Source organism: Ursus americanus, chromosome 3 (assembly GCF_024610735.1).
Source record: "Ursus americanus isolate L20-20 chromosome 3, mUrsAme1.1.p, whole genome shotgun sequence".
Classification (NCBI taxonomy): Eukaryota; Metazoa; Chordata; class Mammalia; order Carnivora; family Ursidae; genus Ursus; species Ursus americanus.
Window position 1 is genome coordinate 23,845,137 of NC_142129.1, and position 20,604 is coordinate 23,865,740.

General features: G+C 44.0%; 1 protein-coding gene across 1 annotated transcript in view; it reads right to left on the minus strand.

Annotated features, from left to right (window-relative positions):
- The window catches only part of SND1 (staphylococcal nuclease and tudor domain containing 1), a 406,385-nt gene that overhangs the window by 326,979 nt on the left and 58,802 nt on the right, over positions 1 to 20,604 (minus strand). Inside the window, exon 10 of the mRNA XM_045792715.2 lies at positions 19,210 to 19,323. Within this exon, the coding sequence (XP_045648671.1) occupies positions 19,210 to 19,323 (114 nt within the window). The remainder of the gene's footprint in view (positions 1 to 19,209; positions 19,324 to 20,604) is intronic.

Below are 20,604 nucleotides of genomic sequence, written 5' to 3' on the forward strand. Positions count from 1 at the left end.
GGCGCCTGCATGGCTCAGTTGGTTAAGCTTAAGTGTCTGCCTTCAGCTCAGGTCATGATCTTGGGTCTTGGGGTCAGGCTCCCAGCTCAGCAGGAAGTTGGCTTCTCCTCCCTCTGCCCCTTCCCGGCTTGTGCACTTGTGCGCGCTCTCTCGCACTCTCTCTAATTAAATCTTTTAGAGAAAAAAAAAAAAGGATGCTTAATGAATAAAAGATACCCCTCCCTCCTCACGCAGAGCCAGACATGTGTCCATTACAAACAAGTGCAGCCAGTTAACCTTAGAGCAGGAGATACAGAAACCTGTTTTGCCCTGAACCTTAAAACAACACCTGGGACCTGTGCTTGCAGGCAACAATGAGAATTTAATCATGGAGAGCAACATGAGCACTGGCTCACCAAGGAGGGATCTGCCAGGAAGGTATGTAAGTGCTTTATGCTGGCAAATATGAAGGGCTGGGGGGGGGGGGGGCGCATGCATTGTGCAAAGTGTATGTCCCCACTCAGAGGCTCTCTTCTGACCGATCTTTTACCACCATGATTTTAGGACTCGGCCCCCAAGTTCTGTGATCTATTTCCAGAGTAACATCTCAGAGACCATCCTCATCAGCAAATGCGTAATTACCCAGCCAGAGGCAGGTGGTTAAGAATTTCTGAAGCACCAGCTGCCTTCGATTCAGGTCATGATCCTGGAGTTCCAGGATCAAGCTCCACATGGGGCTCCCTGCTCAGCAAGGAGTCTGCTTCTCCCTCTGCCCCTTTACCCTGGTCGTACTCGCTCTTGCTCTCTCTCAAATAAATGAATAAAATCTTTAAAAAAATAAATAAATAAATTCTGAAGCACCTTGGCCAGTGAACCCCCAGACCTAGGACAAGAAAGGCTCCCAGAGCAAGAGGTCCAAGTCCATTTTGGTATGTGGCATCTCTTCCTTGGTTTTCCCTGGGATCTGGGGAGCAGGATGCTGAGTCTTATCCACTGATCTGCTATATACCCTAAAATGAGTTACACTATCCGTTGGTAGGGGCATTTGGGGTGGATTTATTGCCATCCACCTTGGGGGAGGGACAGCTAGAGGCTTCACCAAAGCCAGGAAAACTCAAATCAGTCCCTTGAGGATGTAGGCCAGGGGAGGGCAGAAGAAATCATGGCGACTGTCTGGGCCTCAGAAAGCACCCAGCACAAGGGAGAAGCAAGTTATTAAAAAGGACAATAAAATAAATAAATCAGCCTTCTGGGTTCACATAAATATTTCACTGATCAGTGAAAGGACAGGAAAGGGAATACAGAAAGAGTGCCTAACATTTAATGGGATTTGGGTAAAATATTACACTTTCCAGAAGTTACTCAAGTGTAGCAGGGAGTCTATGAGCTAAAATTACTTTCTCAAATGACCACTATACTAATTTCTTCCTCAGAACCACAGGGAAGGACCCATACGAACAACACAGTATCACAAAATGCTCACCAGCCCTGAACCCATTCTTTCCCTTCCTGAAATTGCAGACACACTTCTGCACAAACCCAGCGCTCTCAGTTTCATCAGAATCAAACCAGAGGGAGCCAGTGTCACTCGAAGCTACACACCTGTGCACAAATTAAAATATCTCCACTCACACTTCCTGTGCCTCGGATACAACTAACCCTGAAAGTGTCCTTCCAAAGCCCTCTACTGGCTCTTACAGCTCGCTTCCAGAGCCAGTCAGAGGGGAATAGCAAGTGTTATCAAGTAGGAGCAGGAAGGCGGGGGTAAAAGGAGTGAAGACCACCCCCTGGGACCATACAGGGCACCTCCTACAGTCAGAGACCAGTGTCTCAGCTCTTCTCCCTCCATCCTCCCTAGTCTCCTGGGGTCCCCAGACCACATTTATCTGAAGAGACAATCCTCTCTGAAGGACAGATATGAAAATGATCTGAGTTTAAAAAAACAGTAAACAGCTGCAACTTTCATTTGAGGCCCTCTAATCTCCTACTGACAGAGTTCTCCCGGATACGCAGCTGATCCTTAAAGAAACAGCTTTCAGTGTGGCCAGGGCTATACTGCCAGTGGCTGAGAGAACACACTGGGAGTAAGGAAATGTGCCAGTCCTCAGCTTGGGGGTGGGGGTCTGCCAACAGCAAGGACTAACCTTCAGAGAAAAGACAAAAAATAATGAGAAAGAAGAATGCGCAACTGTGCATGTGAACAGTTTATAGACTCTGAGAGGGTCTTCTGACTATGTTGTAAAAGATGCTGGCCATATAAATAAAGAGTTACTGTAACTTCTGGGTTGGCCTATAAGAACATGCTCTATGCTCCAAGGCTCCCAGTTTTTAGCCAATAAAGAATGCAGCAGCTCGACTGCTGAGTGACACGGAACACAGGTAGTAAGTACACTGTACCTGTGTCTGCATTTGTCGACGGCTGCCTTTTTGCCTGAAAGAGTATTTGTGATGCTGACTGTAGCTTATAGCCTCAATGATTTGAGTCTTAACTCCCTGCCTATACATACCACTCTGCTTCTTGAGATCAAATAAGACTATGTTGCCAGTGCTCGGGCTGCCCACACGGAGAGGCAGAAGGGTTGTGCAGAACCCCCATTTGTCTCATTTCCTGCCAACCTTGAATGGGCAGCAGCCTCCTCCCCAGGATGGGGCGTGGCATAGTCCTTTAAATTAGCAATAGTGATTTTAATACCTGCTGGTCACCAGTGCTGATGCTTTTTAATTAAATATAACTGTTTTACATACACTTATTTGTGGGGTAATTGTTTTTAATCACAATAGGGTGCAATGTAATTGTGCCAGGACTCCCAAGTCCATGGCACAGTGGAAGTCACTGACAGAGCAGCTCATGGGAGGAAACAAATACCGCAGGCTGCACTCACAAAGCTGCCACGGGAGCCTCTGCGTTCCCATTAAAGTGTCTCATCAGATCCCAGCCTGGGCAACAGAAAAGAGCAGTGGTCCCCGGGAGAAGATTTACCATCTACTCTACCCTTTATTTCAGATGCAGCAAGTTCAGCTGTTGGGGGGAGGGAGCGATCCTGGCAACAAAACACAAAGGGCCTGGATCACAGCCTGCTTCTAAATAACACAAATAGATAAGGAATTAGGTGATTAGAGAGTGTACTGCCAGTGGGGCTAAATATCAGCCCCTTTGGGAACATGTATCTTCTATTGTACTACAGCCCAACTTGCCCAAGAGCTACCTCTGATCTGAACGGACCTGGCAAGTTTTCTCTTTGAAGAATGAAGATACAACAACTATAAAAATTGAAAATAATTTATATACACAAAAATTAGTGGAAACTGATTATGGTACATCCACATTTTTAAAAACTGCACAGCCATTAATCTTGTTTTGGAGGGGCGCCTGACTGGCTCAGTTGGTAGAGCATACAACTCTTGATCTTGGGGTCGTGAGTTCAAGCCCCACGTTGCGTGTGGCGATTACTTAAAAAAGAATTAAATCTTTAAAAAAAATCATGTTTTGGAAAACTACTTAAAGGCCAACAGAGATGCCTAGTTACAAAACATGAACACAAAGCAGGTGCGAAGGCCATGAGATGTTAACAGTGGTGATGTTGTCTCTGGATGGTGGGATTCAATTTGTATTTTCTTCTTTAAATTTTCTAAAACTTATTAAATAAATATGTTTAATAAGAAGGAAAAATATATTTAAGGTAGAAAATTTAGATGAAATCAGAAGCCTAAGCCATCTATCTGATGGGATTAGTGAATGAACATTAAATAGTGAAAATAATGAAGTAAATAGAAGACAATGCTTGCAGGGCTCAGAAACCTATACAAAATGACTAGTGTTGAGACTCCTTATTAAAAGAGAATCCAATCTCTTCTCCCTTCATAGGGTTGGACTGATTGTTCTAAACAATGAGATTACTGCCCGGAAAACTTCATACAAGAGACAAGAACACTGAGAACAATGTTCAAGAATAAGAACATCCACTTTTCTGATGCTAAACACCCATTTGAAGTATAAATCAGAATCTCTCAATATAAATTATGGTACCTCCAAAATGACTGCAGGAAATATTTTAATTTATAAAAATACATTGATTCAAGAAAGCTTGTGTTACAAAGACAACCAGGAGCAGCTTTTGGTAGAGGGCAGAAATCCTGAGAAACAGGAGGGTGGCAAGAAGCCCCCGCAGCAGCGCATAAGGAAGAGCGAGGGTCACTAACCTGGACCGGCAACACGAAAGTCCATGGGGCACATTTGGAGACGTAGGAAACAAACCTCTGTTAGAATCCTGGATCTTTCACTTACCAGAGAAAAGGCCTTGGAAAAAACTCTTCTATTCCCAAGCCTCTGTTTATCTGTGGAACAGGGATGGGAATGGAGACAGCACGCACCCTGTGCCAGGGTCTCACCCTCTACCTGAGCCACACAGGCACCCAGGGCACCTCAGCCTTCCTCAGTATCCAGCAACCCCCTTCACTTTAATTCTGTAAATAATAAAGCAACCCCCTCCATAAGAGAACGCTCTCACCCATCAGAACATTCTGGTCTGTCTGGCAGCTGGACTTTGCATCATAAATTAATAAATCTACAAACGGACTTTTAAATCATATCCTTGTGGGGCGCCTGGGTGGCACAGCGGTTAAGCGCTTGCCTTCAGCTCAGGGCGTGATCCTGGCGTTATGGGATCGAGCCCCACATCAGGCTCTTCCGCTATGAGCCTGCTTCTTCCTCTCCCACTCCCCCTGCTTGTGTTCCCTCTCTCTCTGGCTGTCTCTATCTCTGTCGAATAAATAAATAAAATCTTTAAAAAAAAAAAAAAAAAAAGAAAAAAAAAAAATAAATCATATCCTTGTGAATTCACTTAGTCCACATCAGTTAACCAGTCCAACAGACGGCATTTCGCAGCCTGTAAACCTCAGAGCCACACTACAAAGCAGGTAAGCAGAGCAGAAGACCTTCTGTGAGGCCTTAAAAAATGGACAAGCTTTCCTTCTCCCTCCCCCAACACTAAAGCTACACAACATACGGCTGTGCAACTGTCGTGACTCAGAAGGTACTCTACAATTTCACTGTGCTGTATCCAGAACTGTGAGCAAGGTCTGGCTCCTCCAAAGCACCTGTATTTTCTTCCAATGATTCGAGGGCTGCTTGCACATGCCCAAGGCAAGGCATTCTTTATCCCGCACCCTCTTCTCCACCTTACCAAGTTCAGTTAATATAATGGCACATGAGGTGTGATGTGTGACCCAGATCTAACAAGGCACCACTTCATAAATCTTTTCACTTTTTATCATGAAATTCACCCAGAAACTGAACAGGCCCCACCTAAACTAAACATCGGCTCAAATCATATATAATAAACCCCAAGAAACTCCCCTATTCCCCCAGAGAGCCCTGTTCTCTGAAGCAGATAAATGTCTTCAGGCAAAACTCTATCTCCTTTCACTGGAATCCTCAGGAGATGTTCTAAGCTAAGAAGGGATACATCTGGTTTGCAGTTGGCTCTGAGACCTGGGGGAAGAAAAGCTCATACAGGAAACAGCAGAGATGTTACTGCGTCTGTCTCCAGGAAAAAAAATTATATTCTTGAGCCCAAAATCCTGGACAGCCAGCCTTGGGAAAGCCCCACCTTCCTACTGCTAGGAACAACAATCTAGAACAGTAGCCTCAAGCGGAAGTAGAATGGAAACACCTGGCAAGTGCGAAAAATGAACCTACCAGGCTGTAACCACAGAGATTCTAACACAAGTAGTTTACAAAGCACACCCTAAGAAAAACTGACTTTGCTTCTACTCTAGGAGAAATGCTCTCACCTGGATTTCACTGTTAGAGTCAGAGGGGCACACACCTTTGTATCTGAGCTAGGGCTTAGAGGGAAAGGGTAGGAAGGGAATCCAGGAGGAAAAGGGCAGTGACAAGACCCTATACACATTACAAGCTGGCTGTTCAATCAAAAGATAGGGCATCAAAAGGGATCCACTTGCTCTTTGTTCTTGGAGCAGTCCTGTGCACACCCAGGAAGCTAGAGCTCATATTTAGCAAATGAGAAGCAACAGGATTGCAGCCATACTTGCAGTGAATCTCACAGTCAACAATCGAATGATCGCCCCTTGTAGAACTTCCCATTAAGGGATACCTTTGAACCACGCACACAGCATCATTTGCCTAGCAGGGAAGGGGACAGAGGCAGAAAAGCAATGTGTCAGGGTCAAATAGCCACCAGAAAGAGCAAGGAGCCCCTACTCCCCAGCTTCCGAACTCAAGTCACTTCAGTATCACCATGATGCCGTAAGATACACAAGCATGAGGATGGGAGAGTCAGAAACTGCTTCCTTAGATTGTACATCCTCACGTCTCCCGCTGCATTAAGCTCAATGAGCTCTACTACCACGCGGGGCTCTACGTCCCTGGATTAGCCATGACAGAAGATTACAACAGGGCAGGAAAGACACAGTCACTGTGGAGTTGGGGTGAAAGAAAAAAAGGGAAATAAAACTATTTTCTTAGTTCTTTGCCCCCTCTCATTACTCCTGCCCACCACTAAAGATACTAATAATGAGGAGCAAGCTTGAGAGAGGGAAAGGTATAAAGATGGCAGTGAAAGAGGGAGCAAGAGAGCAGCTGGGAAAAGTATTTGAAGCTGCAATTGTCTAAGGCCTGTTTTCTCCCACAGCACCATGGAAGAAGTGGAGTTCTGAAACCTGCTACCACTAGTTATAAACAGCAAGGATAACACTGACAATCACAAATGACAAAGACTCCCTCCTTCACCAAACTCTACTCAGGCTCCTCTGAACTCCCTTCTCAACTGGGCCCTGACTTTTGGACACTATGTTCATCTCTACATTGTCCAATTCTGCCAAGAATCCTGGTACTTCAGTTTGGCCCAAATTCCCCGCCCTTGATATCTGATTATTCTTGATATCTGGTTGGGTTCTTCATCCTCCACCACCCCCACCCTGAATCCTGCTCCTTGATTATAAATTCCCACTTGTCTTTGCTGTACTCAGAACCCAAGCTCTCTGCCCCACTGCAAAACCCCACTGTGGGTCCCTACCTCCATCACAGTGGTGACAAAACAGGTGTACCTTACTGTTCTTTAGCAAGTGTCATAAATAGCATTTTAACACAAGTCAAAAGAAGGAAAACCCTGCCCTACTAAAGGCATACTATACAGGCTCAAGCACTCACCTAAAGGCAAAGACTCTACTGCAATGAGTGAGGCACCTTCTGCAAATTAGTATCAGCCATAGATTTAGAGATTTGGCCAACAAAGGTATCAACTTATGTAAATTCTAGGAGCAAAGGATATTGGCCTGGCTTAAACTGAGCAAATGTAGTTTTCTAGAACATAAAATTACATTTAATAAGCAGCTTAAATGTGGTTATCCAAGAAAACTAGAGCAATCCAGTTTGGTTGCTGTCAATGTCTTTAGTGAATTCAGGTTAAAGGTGCCATTCCTGGGGGCGCCTGGGTGGCTCAGTCGGTTAAGCATACGACTCTGGGTTTCAGCTCAGGTCATGATCTCAGGGTCGTAAGATCGAGCCCCACATTGGGCTCTGAGCTCAGCGTGAGTCTGCTGGAGATTCTCTCCCTCTCCCTCAGCTCACACCCATGTGCATGTTGTAAATAAAACCTTTTTAAAAAATTTTTTTTAAATAAATAAAAAAAAAAAAGTTCCACTCCCAGCTAAACCCCAAGCGAGGCAGCTAAAGGGCAACAGTGAACAGTGAGCTTCAACAATGCTAAGCATTCGTTTGCAAACTCATGCAGCATCCAAAACACAGCAGAGAATTTCAGAGCAATATTCAAGACAAGGGGGATAGAGGGGGCAGCCACTGGCTCCTTTGTAAGGTGTGCAGTAACAGGTAACAGAATGACCAAGCCACATGTGCCCAAGAGACTTCATTCAAACCAAAGTTACAAACTCCCTCTTTGTACTTCAGGAGAGGGGCAGGAGAGGGGAATGGGAGGAACGACAGTGGGGGATGGGGGAGATAACTGAAAGAAATCAGAATGAAAACTAAAATAGCAGAAGCACAAATCAATACTCTTACCTTTCAGATACTTTAGAAGTACTTTTAAGTCAAAACACAAAAGCAAACAAAGAAGAGGCAGCAGCCTGTATTAAAATTTTTGAGAACCCTGAGGTGGGGAAGATACTGTGCCTGAGGGGAAAGGAGCAGCATGAAGCCACAAGTCTCCAGGGCAGACAGCTCTGAGATGGGCACAGCAACAAGGAGAGAGCGTGTTTCCACGTGAACACATTCAATTACATTCCAGGACAGAGATCTTAAACACCATCAGCTTCTGCCCTCGGAATTCATTTCTCGCTGGGTAATGAGGGTAAGAGATGAAAGGCTGTAGGATTTTTACACTGAATTTTCAGTTTGTCAGGTTCCATCTACCACATCAGATACCTGGGACTAATCTTTATCTTTTAGGATAGAGACATATCTCTCTAACAGAGCTCCAATAACTATTCTCTACCTGCTGTATTTTATGGATATCTGATAATAACATGGATAATAACATTTCCACTGTGCAAAACACAAGTATGGAGGTTCCTCACAAAATTAAAAATAGAATTGCCATATGATCCAGTAATTACACTATTGGGTATTTACCCAAAAAGAACGAAAACACTAATTCGAAAAGACATAGGCACCCCTATGTTTATTGCAGCATTATTTGCAATAGCCAAGATATGGAAGCAGTCCAAGTGTCCATCCACAGATGAATAAAGTGGTAATAGATACACACAATGCAATATTACTCAGCCATAACGAAGAATGAAATCTTGCCATTTGCAACAACATGGATGGAGGTAGAGAGTATAATGCTAAGTGAAATAAACCACTCAGAGAAAGATACATACCATAGGATTTCAGTCATAGGTGGAATTTAAAAAACAAAAGAACAAAAAACACTACAACACTCTTCAGTACAGAGAACAAAGTGGTAGTTGCCGAGGGAGGCGGGTGGGGGAAAGGGAGAAAGAGATGATGGGCATTAAGGATATACTTACCTTGACGAGCACTGAGCAATGTACAGAACTGCTGAATCATTATGTTATACACCTGAAACTATGTCAATTACACCTGAATTAAAAAAATAACAACATGGAGCCCAAATGCTGGTACAAACTGAAGCAGCTTAATGGTTTCTCAATTGGGAAGCTTACATTTTTCTGAACTCTGGTATTACTGAGTCCAAGCACCTCCAGAATAACTAGAACTTGGTACATAAACAGGAATGTCTAGACTGAAAGAACCATTCACTCCTCCGACAGAAAAGGGCTGGAAGGGGTGAAGCCAAAAAGCTTTCACAGTGAGGAGGCGGCACCACAACGCATTGCGAAGGCAAGACAGAGCCTGGCCCAAATGGAGGGAGGAACCCTGGATGTTTTCCTGAGGAAAATGCTGAGCTGTTTAATACACACTGAAAGGAACAGCAAAGGGCTGAGGAAACTTCTTTCTTCTCTACAAGAAATGAGAAATAAATAAAATAAACTGCTTTGAGTGATGTCAAGTTTCCCTCTTCTTAAAGTACAAACTGGCTTACGACTCCTGGCTGTCCCAACGACCAAAACCGGCAAATGGAGCCGCCTGCCAGTCTCCCATGCAGGACACAGAGTGCTCACTCACAGCAGCTGCGCTAAGAGGTAAAAAGAAAGAGGGTCCGATAAGAATAGGGCGGACAGTACAGGCTGCACCCCCACCATAGGGACCAGCCTCCAGCCACAGCTCGAGGGAGCAGGCAGGCTGGGAAGGGAGCCCTGGGCATTCGGCACATCAGCAGTCCTTCTGCAGAGATCCACCTACGGCTTCTGCATGGCAGTGTTTCTAAAACAAGCCCCTCCAGCTGGATAAGCAGATGCTAAAGGCAGCTCCATATGAATAAGAATGTGGCTTTCTCCTAATTCCAGACCACCTTACAAAAGACAACTGCGCGCGTGCACACACACACACACACACACACACACACACACAAAAGTCAAACCTTCCTACTAGCCTCCCTGGTAATGACGAGGAAAATGTCCTAGGAATGGTAGAGCTACAGACTCGGAGAGTCAAGTGTTGGTGTATTCTGCCCATCCCCCAGTCCCAAATTATGAACAAGGAGTAAAAGACAGACAGTGAGAATGAAATGAGCCATTACCCAACAAACATTGAGTATCGACTATGTGCTGGGAAGGGAGCTAGCAATACATGCGAAGAAATGAGGAATCTATTTGACCCAGAAAAACCTAACTTGGGTAAGGAAGTGGGGTGGGAAGGGGTAGGAGGTAGGGAAGGGAAAAAGCATTTTAAAGCAGAAACTAGAAACTACACACATCCATTATGTGGGTTTTCCAAAAATCAGCAAGACAGCAGAAGGACCCAAATTCTGGGACCAATGTCTGAACACAAAGATGCAGCAGATGCCCACATAAAGAAGGTATTTCCGCTTAGCCTCATCAAAGACCCAATATAGTGAAACAAGGATGAAGGAGAGCATATCAACTGGCTTCTCCCTGTACAGAGATCCTCCTGTCAAACAGCAGTGTGCCACGGTGGCCACCAACACGACACTGAACCAGGCAATGGCATTTAAGGCCAAAACCAGACTGCTCTCACACTAGATGGTGAAATGAAGGCCTATGAAATGTGAACAACTCATAAAGTGGCCGGAGATTTTCAAAGAAGGGCTGAAATAAAAAGTGACATCAAAAATATGCCTAAGCAATAGACCTGTCATTTACTAGGAAAAAAAGCAAGCATCTGTATCCTTCAGCTTCCCCTTCTAGTCTCTGTTCTGAAAAGCTCTTTCCAAAGCAGTGACACAAAATGATGCTTCTTCCTCCATAATCTATCATCCAGTCTGAAGTCCACTCTGTGATCACAACACACTCCGACTGGTCAGGATTAGAGATTCAGTTTCTAAAATTATAAACACTTTCCTAATAAAAATAACTTCCCAGATCCATAGCACCTATAACACACGGGGATCTTAAATGTTTGGTTTTTGAACCGAATCAAATTTTCCCAGTAAAAAGCTAATTAGCCCACCAAGGAATGAAACCTACAGCCCTGGCCTGTGAAGTAGAAAGCACTGATGACTGCACTAAATTTGCCTTGAATATAAATGTTATGCAAAAAAAAAGGGGGGGGGTAATTTATCTAAACACAGTGTAGGTAGCTCTGCAATCAGTATCTCATAAATAAAAAGAGAAAGATGAAGGGAAAGCTCTCTAATTGATTTTAAAATTAGTTCCAAGCAAAGAAATAATCTGACAGCCAACAAGGTCGACAACAGTAAAAAAATATATAGCCCTTGGGGAAAAAGTGCACCTAAAAACTCCAATGAATCAAGACACCTGAACTGCCATGAAGGAAGGATATTTGGGAAAGCCTAAATAAGAGTAGAAAGTCAATTGGGGACTGACTGTAACATCACTTAAAATCCTGAAATTAACCTCTCCGGTGGACTGCATCCAATCCGCATTGTGCTAACGGAATGCCATCATGAGGAAAACCAGCGTGCAGAGAGGGGCAGGACTAGACAACCAACCTGCAGGACTAGACTGAAACTGGGGGGGGGGGGGGCACCTGGGTGGCTCAGTTGGTTATGCGGCTGCCTTCGGCTCAGGTCATGATCCCTGGGTCCTGGGATTGAGTCCCGCATTGGGCTCCCAGCTCAGCAGAGAGACTGTTTCTCCCTCTGCCTGCTTCTCCCTCTACCTGCCTCTCCCCCTGCTTGTGCTCTCTGTCTCTCTCTCTCTGACAAATAAATAAAATTAAAAAAAAAAAAAAAAAAAAGATTGAAACTTGGGAGTGGGGAAGAGGAAGTGCCTACAGAAAAGGAAGCCATGTGTGACCTGGCCATCAAAATACACAATCCAAATTAGGAAGGTGAAAAAACAGGAGTGCAAACACTCCCTCCCAGAACTTTTCAACACCAGGACACGCTGCCTCAAACTGGAATGACTGTTGGCAGCACTCAAGGAGATGAGCAATGGATAGCGTAAAAATGCAATCTATGCTCAAAAAGCAATCTATGCATTAGGTCTTAAGCCTCAGCATATATTTTTATGTAAACATTTATTAAATGCCTACTGTATTCACAGCACTCTGCAAGATTCTGAAAGAGAGGGGATATGAAGCTGAGCAAACCATTTCCACTCCAGCCCCCAGTGGAGTTTAGGTTTCATAATGGAAAGCAGGCTGGACATCAATAAACGGTACAGGATGATACAGAAAAGGGAAAGACTATGTGTATGGAAATCTCTGGCCTAAAGGAGCTTTCAAGAACCAGGGCAAGAAAGACCGTTACCTCCGCACAGCAGCTATGGTAAATGGTCACAGGACAGTAAATATGATGGTGCTGTCAACCCTGGAAACAACAGAGAATTACTGCAGCTCACAGCACTAAAAAGAGCCAAGAAATATGAACATACCAGCACTCGGAAGATTTAGATAAATTGAAAATACAGAACTGTGTAACAGTGATGATCAAATGAAGAGAGAAGAAAGAGAGGAAGATGGATTGAAAGAGGTAAATGCATATGGATGGAGGAAGGATTAAGCAACAGGCCCCATGAGATTGTTAAAATCCCACAAAATTACTGGAAGGGGATAGGCAAAATCATGAGAAAGGGGATACATTAACTAAAAGAAACAAAAGAAAATAAAATTTGTAATAAGGAGAAGAAAGTAAATCAAAGGGAAATAGATAGGCAATTGCTGTCTTTTCCCAGCTATAATTCACTTACAAAGATCAGTGGAACATGTATTTTAAGGAACCCTGCTATCTACCCAGATACCAAATGTCTTGACCTCACAAAGAGTCAGGCTTGCCCCCCAGTGCCCTCCCCAGCAGAGGAGCAGGAATTAATCTTTTAAAAATGACAGAGTTACGTACATCCTGAATCTTAAATAGATGAGCTAAGACCCACCCACAGTCTCCGAATGGTAATTTTTTTCAGTCCTCTAACAAAGGAGGTTTCAAGTGTTCTTCTCAAAAATGCCCAGATCAAACAAATCAGAAACTGATACAGAATGCCTCTGCCAGCGCTCTGACATATTCTACGTCTTTTGATCACATTGCTGCAGTCCCCAAGTCTCTCCATTGGAAACCGGTGAAATGCTATATCCATTTCAAAGAGCTTTTGCTTTTCTCCAAGGTCCTTAATGCCAAGCTGGAGTCCCGCTCTAATTTGCTATTTGCCTTATGCTCCTAGTCCCAGGCTCGAGATCACAGTCAGTGGGTTTATTGGTTTGCCCTGGCTTCACTCAGGGACTGCGGCCCCACAGCTCTCTGTTGGTATGCATCTCAGTGGCAGCGTCGTCTGCTTTAGGGTCCAGAGGGACCAGTCGTCTTGCTTTCAGAAATCTCAACTGAAGGGAATAGGTTGAGAACCGCTTTTAATCGTGTCTAAATGGCAAAGCACCCTGGGGCCCTGTACAACAAATGGAGTTATTAGCACCCGAAACTGCCCTGCCTCTGAGAAAAAGCCCTTAGGAATCCCAGGGCATCCCTAGCGGGCCTACCTGCAGCTTGTCTGCCATGACTGCCTATAGGAGACCCTGTGGGGTCTGGCCTCGGAAGCACCTCCCAAAAGGCATCAAGGACACTGGGAGATTAGGCAGATTATAGCTCGAACAAAACTGATCCTCTGGTGCCCACATCTGAATATTTAGAGGCCTGCTGTGAAAGAACATTTACGTGTTAAGTAAGTTCCACAGGGAGGAGAGTGAAAGATAGGGTGATGGAATCAAAAACCAGCTGAAAGCAGGGGGCTGCGGGGTCAGGGGAAAGACTCCCCCTTCAGGTTACCAGACTTCCCAAAGGCCTAAACTGAAGAAGGTGTGTGTGTGTGTGTGTGTGTGTGTGTGTACGCTCACGTGTGCATGGGAGAGGTAGAGAAGGAGAGTGGTGGTGGGGATGGAGAGAGGGAGGAGGGTGGGGGGTGGAAGAGAGAGGCTCTATGGATAGAGGAGTTTGAGGAAGAAGGCCCTGCAACCGAAAGCAAACTTTCTACACTTAACACCCAGGGGGTGGGTAAATTCTGTACCTTTTTAATGGTAAACTCTAGCTCTGGATCTTTGCCCACTACAATAGCACTGCACAGGCCAAGCTGACTCCATGGGGGAATAAGTCAGGCCCTCCATCAGATGCCAAGGGGCTATATATCCTTTGTCATTAACACTCCAAGGGGGACACAAAGCCATGGCAGCCCTAGACACTAGGTGCACTAGGTTTTCCTGTCTCAGATCAAACCCAAAGCCTCTCTGGGAAGTTCTGAGATTGCACAATGTGTTGTCTCCTCTAAGGCAGTAGCTCAGAAAACCCATAGCCTTTCTCCAACACTTGGCAACTGTTTCTTTGTGGCAAACAACCACCTCAAACAAACTACGGTATACCTTTAGAGAACCCTGACACATGTTCAGGTCCTCAGGAACACCACACATCAGTATCCAAAATGGCACTCAGCCTGAAGGAGTTAAGATCTCCAAGGAGCTGACACTGGAGTCACCCTGGATAATCCAGAGGCATGATACCACAGAAACAGAATCAACAGCATCAGACATACCACTGCAATCTTTGAGGAAAATATTACACATCCTTGCTTTTAACTCTGTCACACTTTCCAGCAACAAATCCAGTTCTAGCCAAAATCTGGAAGAAATGGCTACCCATGAATTCCTGGATATTATTGGAAAGCAGCTGCCTAGGATGAAAACAGTTCCTTTGATCATGCTGTTTTGTCCAGAGCCCTTCCTCTGGCTGCATTACAAAGTAACCAAAAAAAGAGGAGTGGAAGTATACAGTTAGCCTTGGGCAAAACCACCTTGCCTTCATGTATGATTTAAGAGAAAAGAACTTGTCTCTGTGTTCAAAAAAGGAAAATCCCAATTTGCCCAACTATCCCCACAATGTAGAAATGTCTCAGAAGATCTATTTAAGTTGATGACAGGTTATTAGAGTTTTTAGGGTTTGGGGAAGATAAACATTAGAAGAATCTCCCCTTCCTTAACTTGAAGGGCAAACCCCATTGGGTCGTCATCTGGGAGCTTGTAGGGAGGCCCAGCCCACAGCAGGAGTCAAACCTGCCATCTGCCTGCCCTTGAGGAAGCTCATGCAAAGACTTTCCCTTCCCTCTTCACCTACTCCTCCAGTTCTTTAACCTGCACCTTCTCCCACTCTGCTCCAATACCATAAACTGTCGGATTAGTTGTTTCCCTGTTTCAAGTCAATGATCTCCAGAAGCAGAAGACCATCTCTCCATGTCTCACTCAAAGACCTCCACGGTCCATCCATCGTCTCCAAACAATCCTTAAGCAACCCACATTTCTGTAACTACAAGACCATTCCAATTCCTGAAATACATCCAACATTTTCACTGGAGATTCTTATCAGCCCTGTTCTAACTACAACAGCCACATATTCTTGTGCACAAGGGCACTGGCCAAGGGGACAGAGGCTGAATGGGAGCTGAACTGCAGCCACCATTCTGCTTGCCAAGCCACATGCCCTGACAAGAGGCTGCCTGAAAGAAGGAGCACCCCTCTCTAATTTGCACAAGGGAGCCCCATGGGCTAAAAGAGGCCCCGGCCCCAACATCTATGCCTTGAGTACTTTACTGGACTCCCCTTGTAGTTACAAGAATGGTTTTTAATATTCCTTACTGCATACCAACCAAAGACTCCAAGGAGATGCCTGCTTTCCCAGTCATTACATACATATAGTTACGGCCTCACTGGGATTCCCCAGGTAATTTTTATTCCTACGCCCATATTGTAAATCTCTGGTAACTTTAAGGTAAGCAGAGAGCAGAGTTCTGGGGAATTCTTTAAGCAGAAAGGCAAACACTCTGAATCCTCCTGTATAGAGACTGCTAAAGCAACATCCCAAGTTCTCCTTCCGTACTCCTTTCGTCCCCAGGCCCTTGGTCAATTGGGGCTTAGCAAAAGAAACTCCTTCCTGCAGATGAGTTTTCATCTAGCATGATCTTCTCTTATAAATGCAAATTACTTTCATGTTTTGTAAATGCAAGCCACCAACGCAAGAGTACTCAAATCCAAACATGCCACTGCCGAGTTTAAAATTCTTCACACAAAAATCTAAAAGTATGGCACACGTTTTCAGCATGTGGCCCCTGCCCAACTCCCAAGACCATTTCTTACTACTTCCTAGAATTAACTACCCTCTACTCCAGTCATAGTCTCTCTCTTTACAAGTATCCTCAGATGTTCACAAGCATGCATGATCTGGCCCTGCCTACATTTTGTCCCACACAGGCATCATATCATGCACTATCCACAGTGGCCATCCATTCCCTCTTCCCAAATTCACCCAACTCTTGTCATTACTGCTATCTCGGTCAGAAACTGTCTTCTCCCCACATTTTACCTAGCTCAGTCCTAGTCACCCTTGAGACTTTACACATCACTTCCTCCAAGAAGCCTTCCCAGATTACACATTCTTATACACTCAAAACTTTTCTTTCATAACATTTCACATAAGTGAAATTACTTGCGTATTTCCCCTACTAGGTTCTAAAGTTCCATGAGGATGATTCCATGAAAGTTTATTCCCTGCTGCATCCCCAGCATAGCATCTGGTGCAAAGCAGATACCCAGTGAATACTTCTCAATGATGACAAACCCAAACCCATTCATTTTAATTTCTAAATCTATGCTGTCCATTACAGAAGCCGCCACCAACGATGGCTGTTGAGCTCTAGAAATACGCTAGAACAAACTGAAATGTGTTCCAAGTATAAAACATATACCAGATTTCAAAGACTTAGGAAAAATCAAATTAAGTAAAACATCTCATTAACTTTTTACATTCATTAAATGTTGAAATGAGGGGCACCTGGGTGGCTCAGTCGGTTGAGCGTCCTTGATTTTTGTTCAGGTCATGATCTCAGGGTCGCGAGATCGAGCCTTGCTTCGGGCTCTGCGCTCAGCGGGGAATTGGCTTGACGTTCTCTCCCTCTCCCTCTCCCTCTCCCTCTCCCTCTCCCTCTCCCTCTCCCTCTCCCTCTCCCTCTCCCTGCCTGTGTTAGAGCACATGCGGGCACACTCTCTAAAATAAATAAATCTTTTTTTTAAAAATGTTGAAATGATATTGTTTTGGATATGTTAGGTAAAATAAAATGTATTAAAATTGATGTCTTTAATATAACTACTAGGCAATTTTAAATAACAAATAAAGCTCATATTTGTGGCTTGCATTATAGATCTATAGAGCATTGCTGGTCTAGAAGTGCCCTTTCTTCCATCCGCCAACTTCTCATCAGTGAACACGCAACAGGTAAGCTAGTTGCTCCTGGGGAGACCTCCCTGAGTGCCCACCGTGACTGGTGCTTCACGGCACCCTCCACCATTGTATTCCAAGTACATTATGTTAACTTATTTCTTATGTGCTGCCTCATTAAAATCTTTCAAAGGAATTTAAGAAATAAGAAAAATCATTACTCATTTGACCTAAGCCATATATTATAGACTCTTGCAGCTGAGCCTTACTTCACACTTTCTTAAAATGGAGTAAGATCTCAGAAGCGAACAGAAGTTAAAATAAGATAAAAAATAAGACACAACCTACCTTCATAAAGAACAAGGAATTCCATAAACGAGATCCTGCCTAAACTAGGGAATATATTCCAACAACTTCCCATTCTCTACTAGGCTAAGGGAAAAATCCATCCATTACCCCCTGAGTTCCAAAGGATCCTGGAAAAACTAAAAATTCTCAGCAGTATTCCTCTACTCCTGAAAACCTGCTATTCACCCTACCTAAGCTCCAGCACCCCCACCCTCCCTAAAAACTGCTTGAAATTCAGCTACATAGTCTACATTACCATAATGCTGTGGCCAATGATGCAGGCACAAAAATTAACGCTCAAGAATTTCAAAGTTGTGGTTGCTGTGGGAACCTTAATTCCAACTGCACGGCACAGATGCGAATCGTGGAGTACTCCCAATACTGATAAAACTGGAGACGTCTATTTACTCTGTGCAATGAGGCACAGCTACAGTTACTGCAAGAACCTTATTTTGGCATTCCTAGGCTTTCATGCATTTAAATTCTCAACCTTACCACAATATCATTTACCGCATTAAAGTGCCTCCTCTGTAGGGGGGAAAAGAGAATGAACTGATTGGCCAGACATTCAAAGAAGCCATCCTTTATATGTTTCTTATGCACGATCTGATTCAAAAGACAATCATGATATTTTTATTTTACTCTTACGGGCTGTCTGTAAACTCTCATGCAAATGAAAACAGGGCATGAATTTCAACTTGTAAATGCACCAAGACATGTGTACGTGCAAAACATCAGAAGAGCAAATTTCCTGTCTTTAGAACTACAAAAGGGATAAATTAAAGCACAGAGCACTAATGTCAACCACGCTGTGCTTAATTTCTGAAAACTAGCCGAACACCTGCCCGGGGCACCGGCTCTCAGAGTAGACCCGGTTCTATAACCAGTTCCACACTGCAGTTATCAGAGGATAAAAAGTAAGACTTGGAAAGAGGTCTGTAAAAACAAGATATAACCAAACAAACGAATTCAAGAGAAACTTCAATCCCTATCTTCAAGCTCTCCTAACAATGGAAAGAAAAGGCCCAGAAAATGTAAAACAAAACTGCCTGCAAACTACCAACTCCTATAGTTTTTCATCCTAAGCATTTCTCAAAATTGATATACCCCAATCACACATACTGGTTAGGCAAGCACCTTTGCTGCCAAAAGATGCAACCAATAGTATGAAACAGTGTAACCAGTAATTATAGTTATCACTTGCAACAGATGAAGCAGGTGCCCCAGAGAATATGTATACCGAGACTCATTTCTTCCTCGAACGAAACATATGGAACTTTCAAATCAGAATGACCAGGCCCTATAATCATGCACGTGAGATACAGACCTTCTCCTCTCCTTACTTTCAGAGAAATAAAATCTTGTTAATAAATGAAACTTAACCACTGCCCACCTATCCCAACCCTACCTCCTCTCAAATCCCTTGGGGGAATGCCAGCAACGCCTGCCCAAAACGAAGCAGAGCAGTGAGTGTGGTTCAGCAGAAACCAGCGCCTGCCCGAGGATAGCTGGGCTGCAGACATTAGGAAACAATACTCTGGAAATTGAAAATACCGTCTTTTAGCATTCTCACACATATGTACCATGTGTAAGTATTCTCCAGCATCTTCCCTTCGGTTTTTGAAAAGAGGCTCCACTGCCTCCCTATTCTCACCTGCATGTTCTCCCCTTCCAGCCTCGGTGGTCGGATACTGGACAGGTGGATGGTCTTGTAGTCACCAGAGTTCAGTTTCACAACAATGGCATCTGCATTCAGCACCTGCATCACCTGTGGGCAAAAGGCAAAAATGCTTAAACCTGCTCCGATAGCCCAGATCTCACAGCACACATGCAAGGAGCAAGGCCCACCACAGTCATAGGGAGAAAAGTCAGATCAATAGCCATTTGGGGGCAGATCCAACACCATGCTTCACAGTGCGATGATGCTGGAGGAAACGATGCTGTAATTATCAGTCCCCAAAGACCTTATTATGATTTCTCAATGAGGCAGAATCTATATCATTCATAAAAAATGATCTTTTTTATCTTTTGCCCTGACCAAAACTTGTGGTTAACTACAAAGCTTACTGGAAACCTAGTCTCTATGTTAGTCAAGATATTATTTGAAACAGGTTCTAAACTAAATCAAATCCCTATCTCAATGTGAATCTAGGAAAAGAGACAAGGGCTGAACTGGAAGATATCAGCACTAGATAAGAACCAAAATAGGACGCCCCAAAAGAGAGCAGAAAAATCAAAGACAAGTGAAGGGCAAAAAGAACTGTCATCAGAGTGTGGGAAAAGAGAGGCTCAGGTGTTAATCTCAGGGCAGAAACATTAAATTGCTAAGGTATTACTTCAACTACTCTGAAAGTCAACTTTTCAGAGCACAACTATGGGCAACTTTGTTTTAGACCCCAATACCGGTAACAGTGGAGCCCACTCCCAGCTAAAGATGATTAACTTCCACTCTTGGGTAACCTACAAGGATATCTATTCAAAGGCCAAAAGCACAAATATTCCTCTGGGTAGGTTATTAGAACATTCCACCAATGTGTACAGAATGAAACGGCATTGCAACCAGCCTAGGGCCACATCAGGGTTATGACTAGAACCCATAATTCAGCTAGCAGTCTACAATTCATTCAATTATACTCAGAGCCTGTTGTTACAAGGCTGTTTGGGTTTTTTGTTTTTTGGTGCTTTATTTTTTTTTAAACAATACTTTTCTACAAGGTAGCTATTGACTACACATCACTGTCACCATCCACTTTGTTTGCAGAATCAAAACCAACTCTTCCAGGCTTCAATCAGGCCCCATCTGGAGCCAACAGGCAGCTGAACAAACTACAGGGTCAGCTGCCACAGTGAGGGCAGACTCGCAAAATTTCCCTTCTCTTTCATGTAAGAAACAAAAGGAGCTAGACTCTCCTTTGCTATGGTGGATATCACACTGATAAGTATCCTAAAAGAGCCCTAACTATTCCCTGAAGGCTCCACATCTTTTAAAACAGAATACATCCATTTACTTGCAGACTCTTCCAAAAATGGCTATCCTCTACCTTTCCCA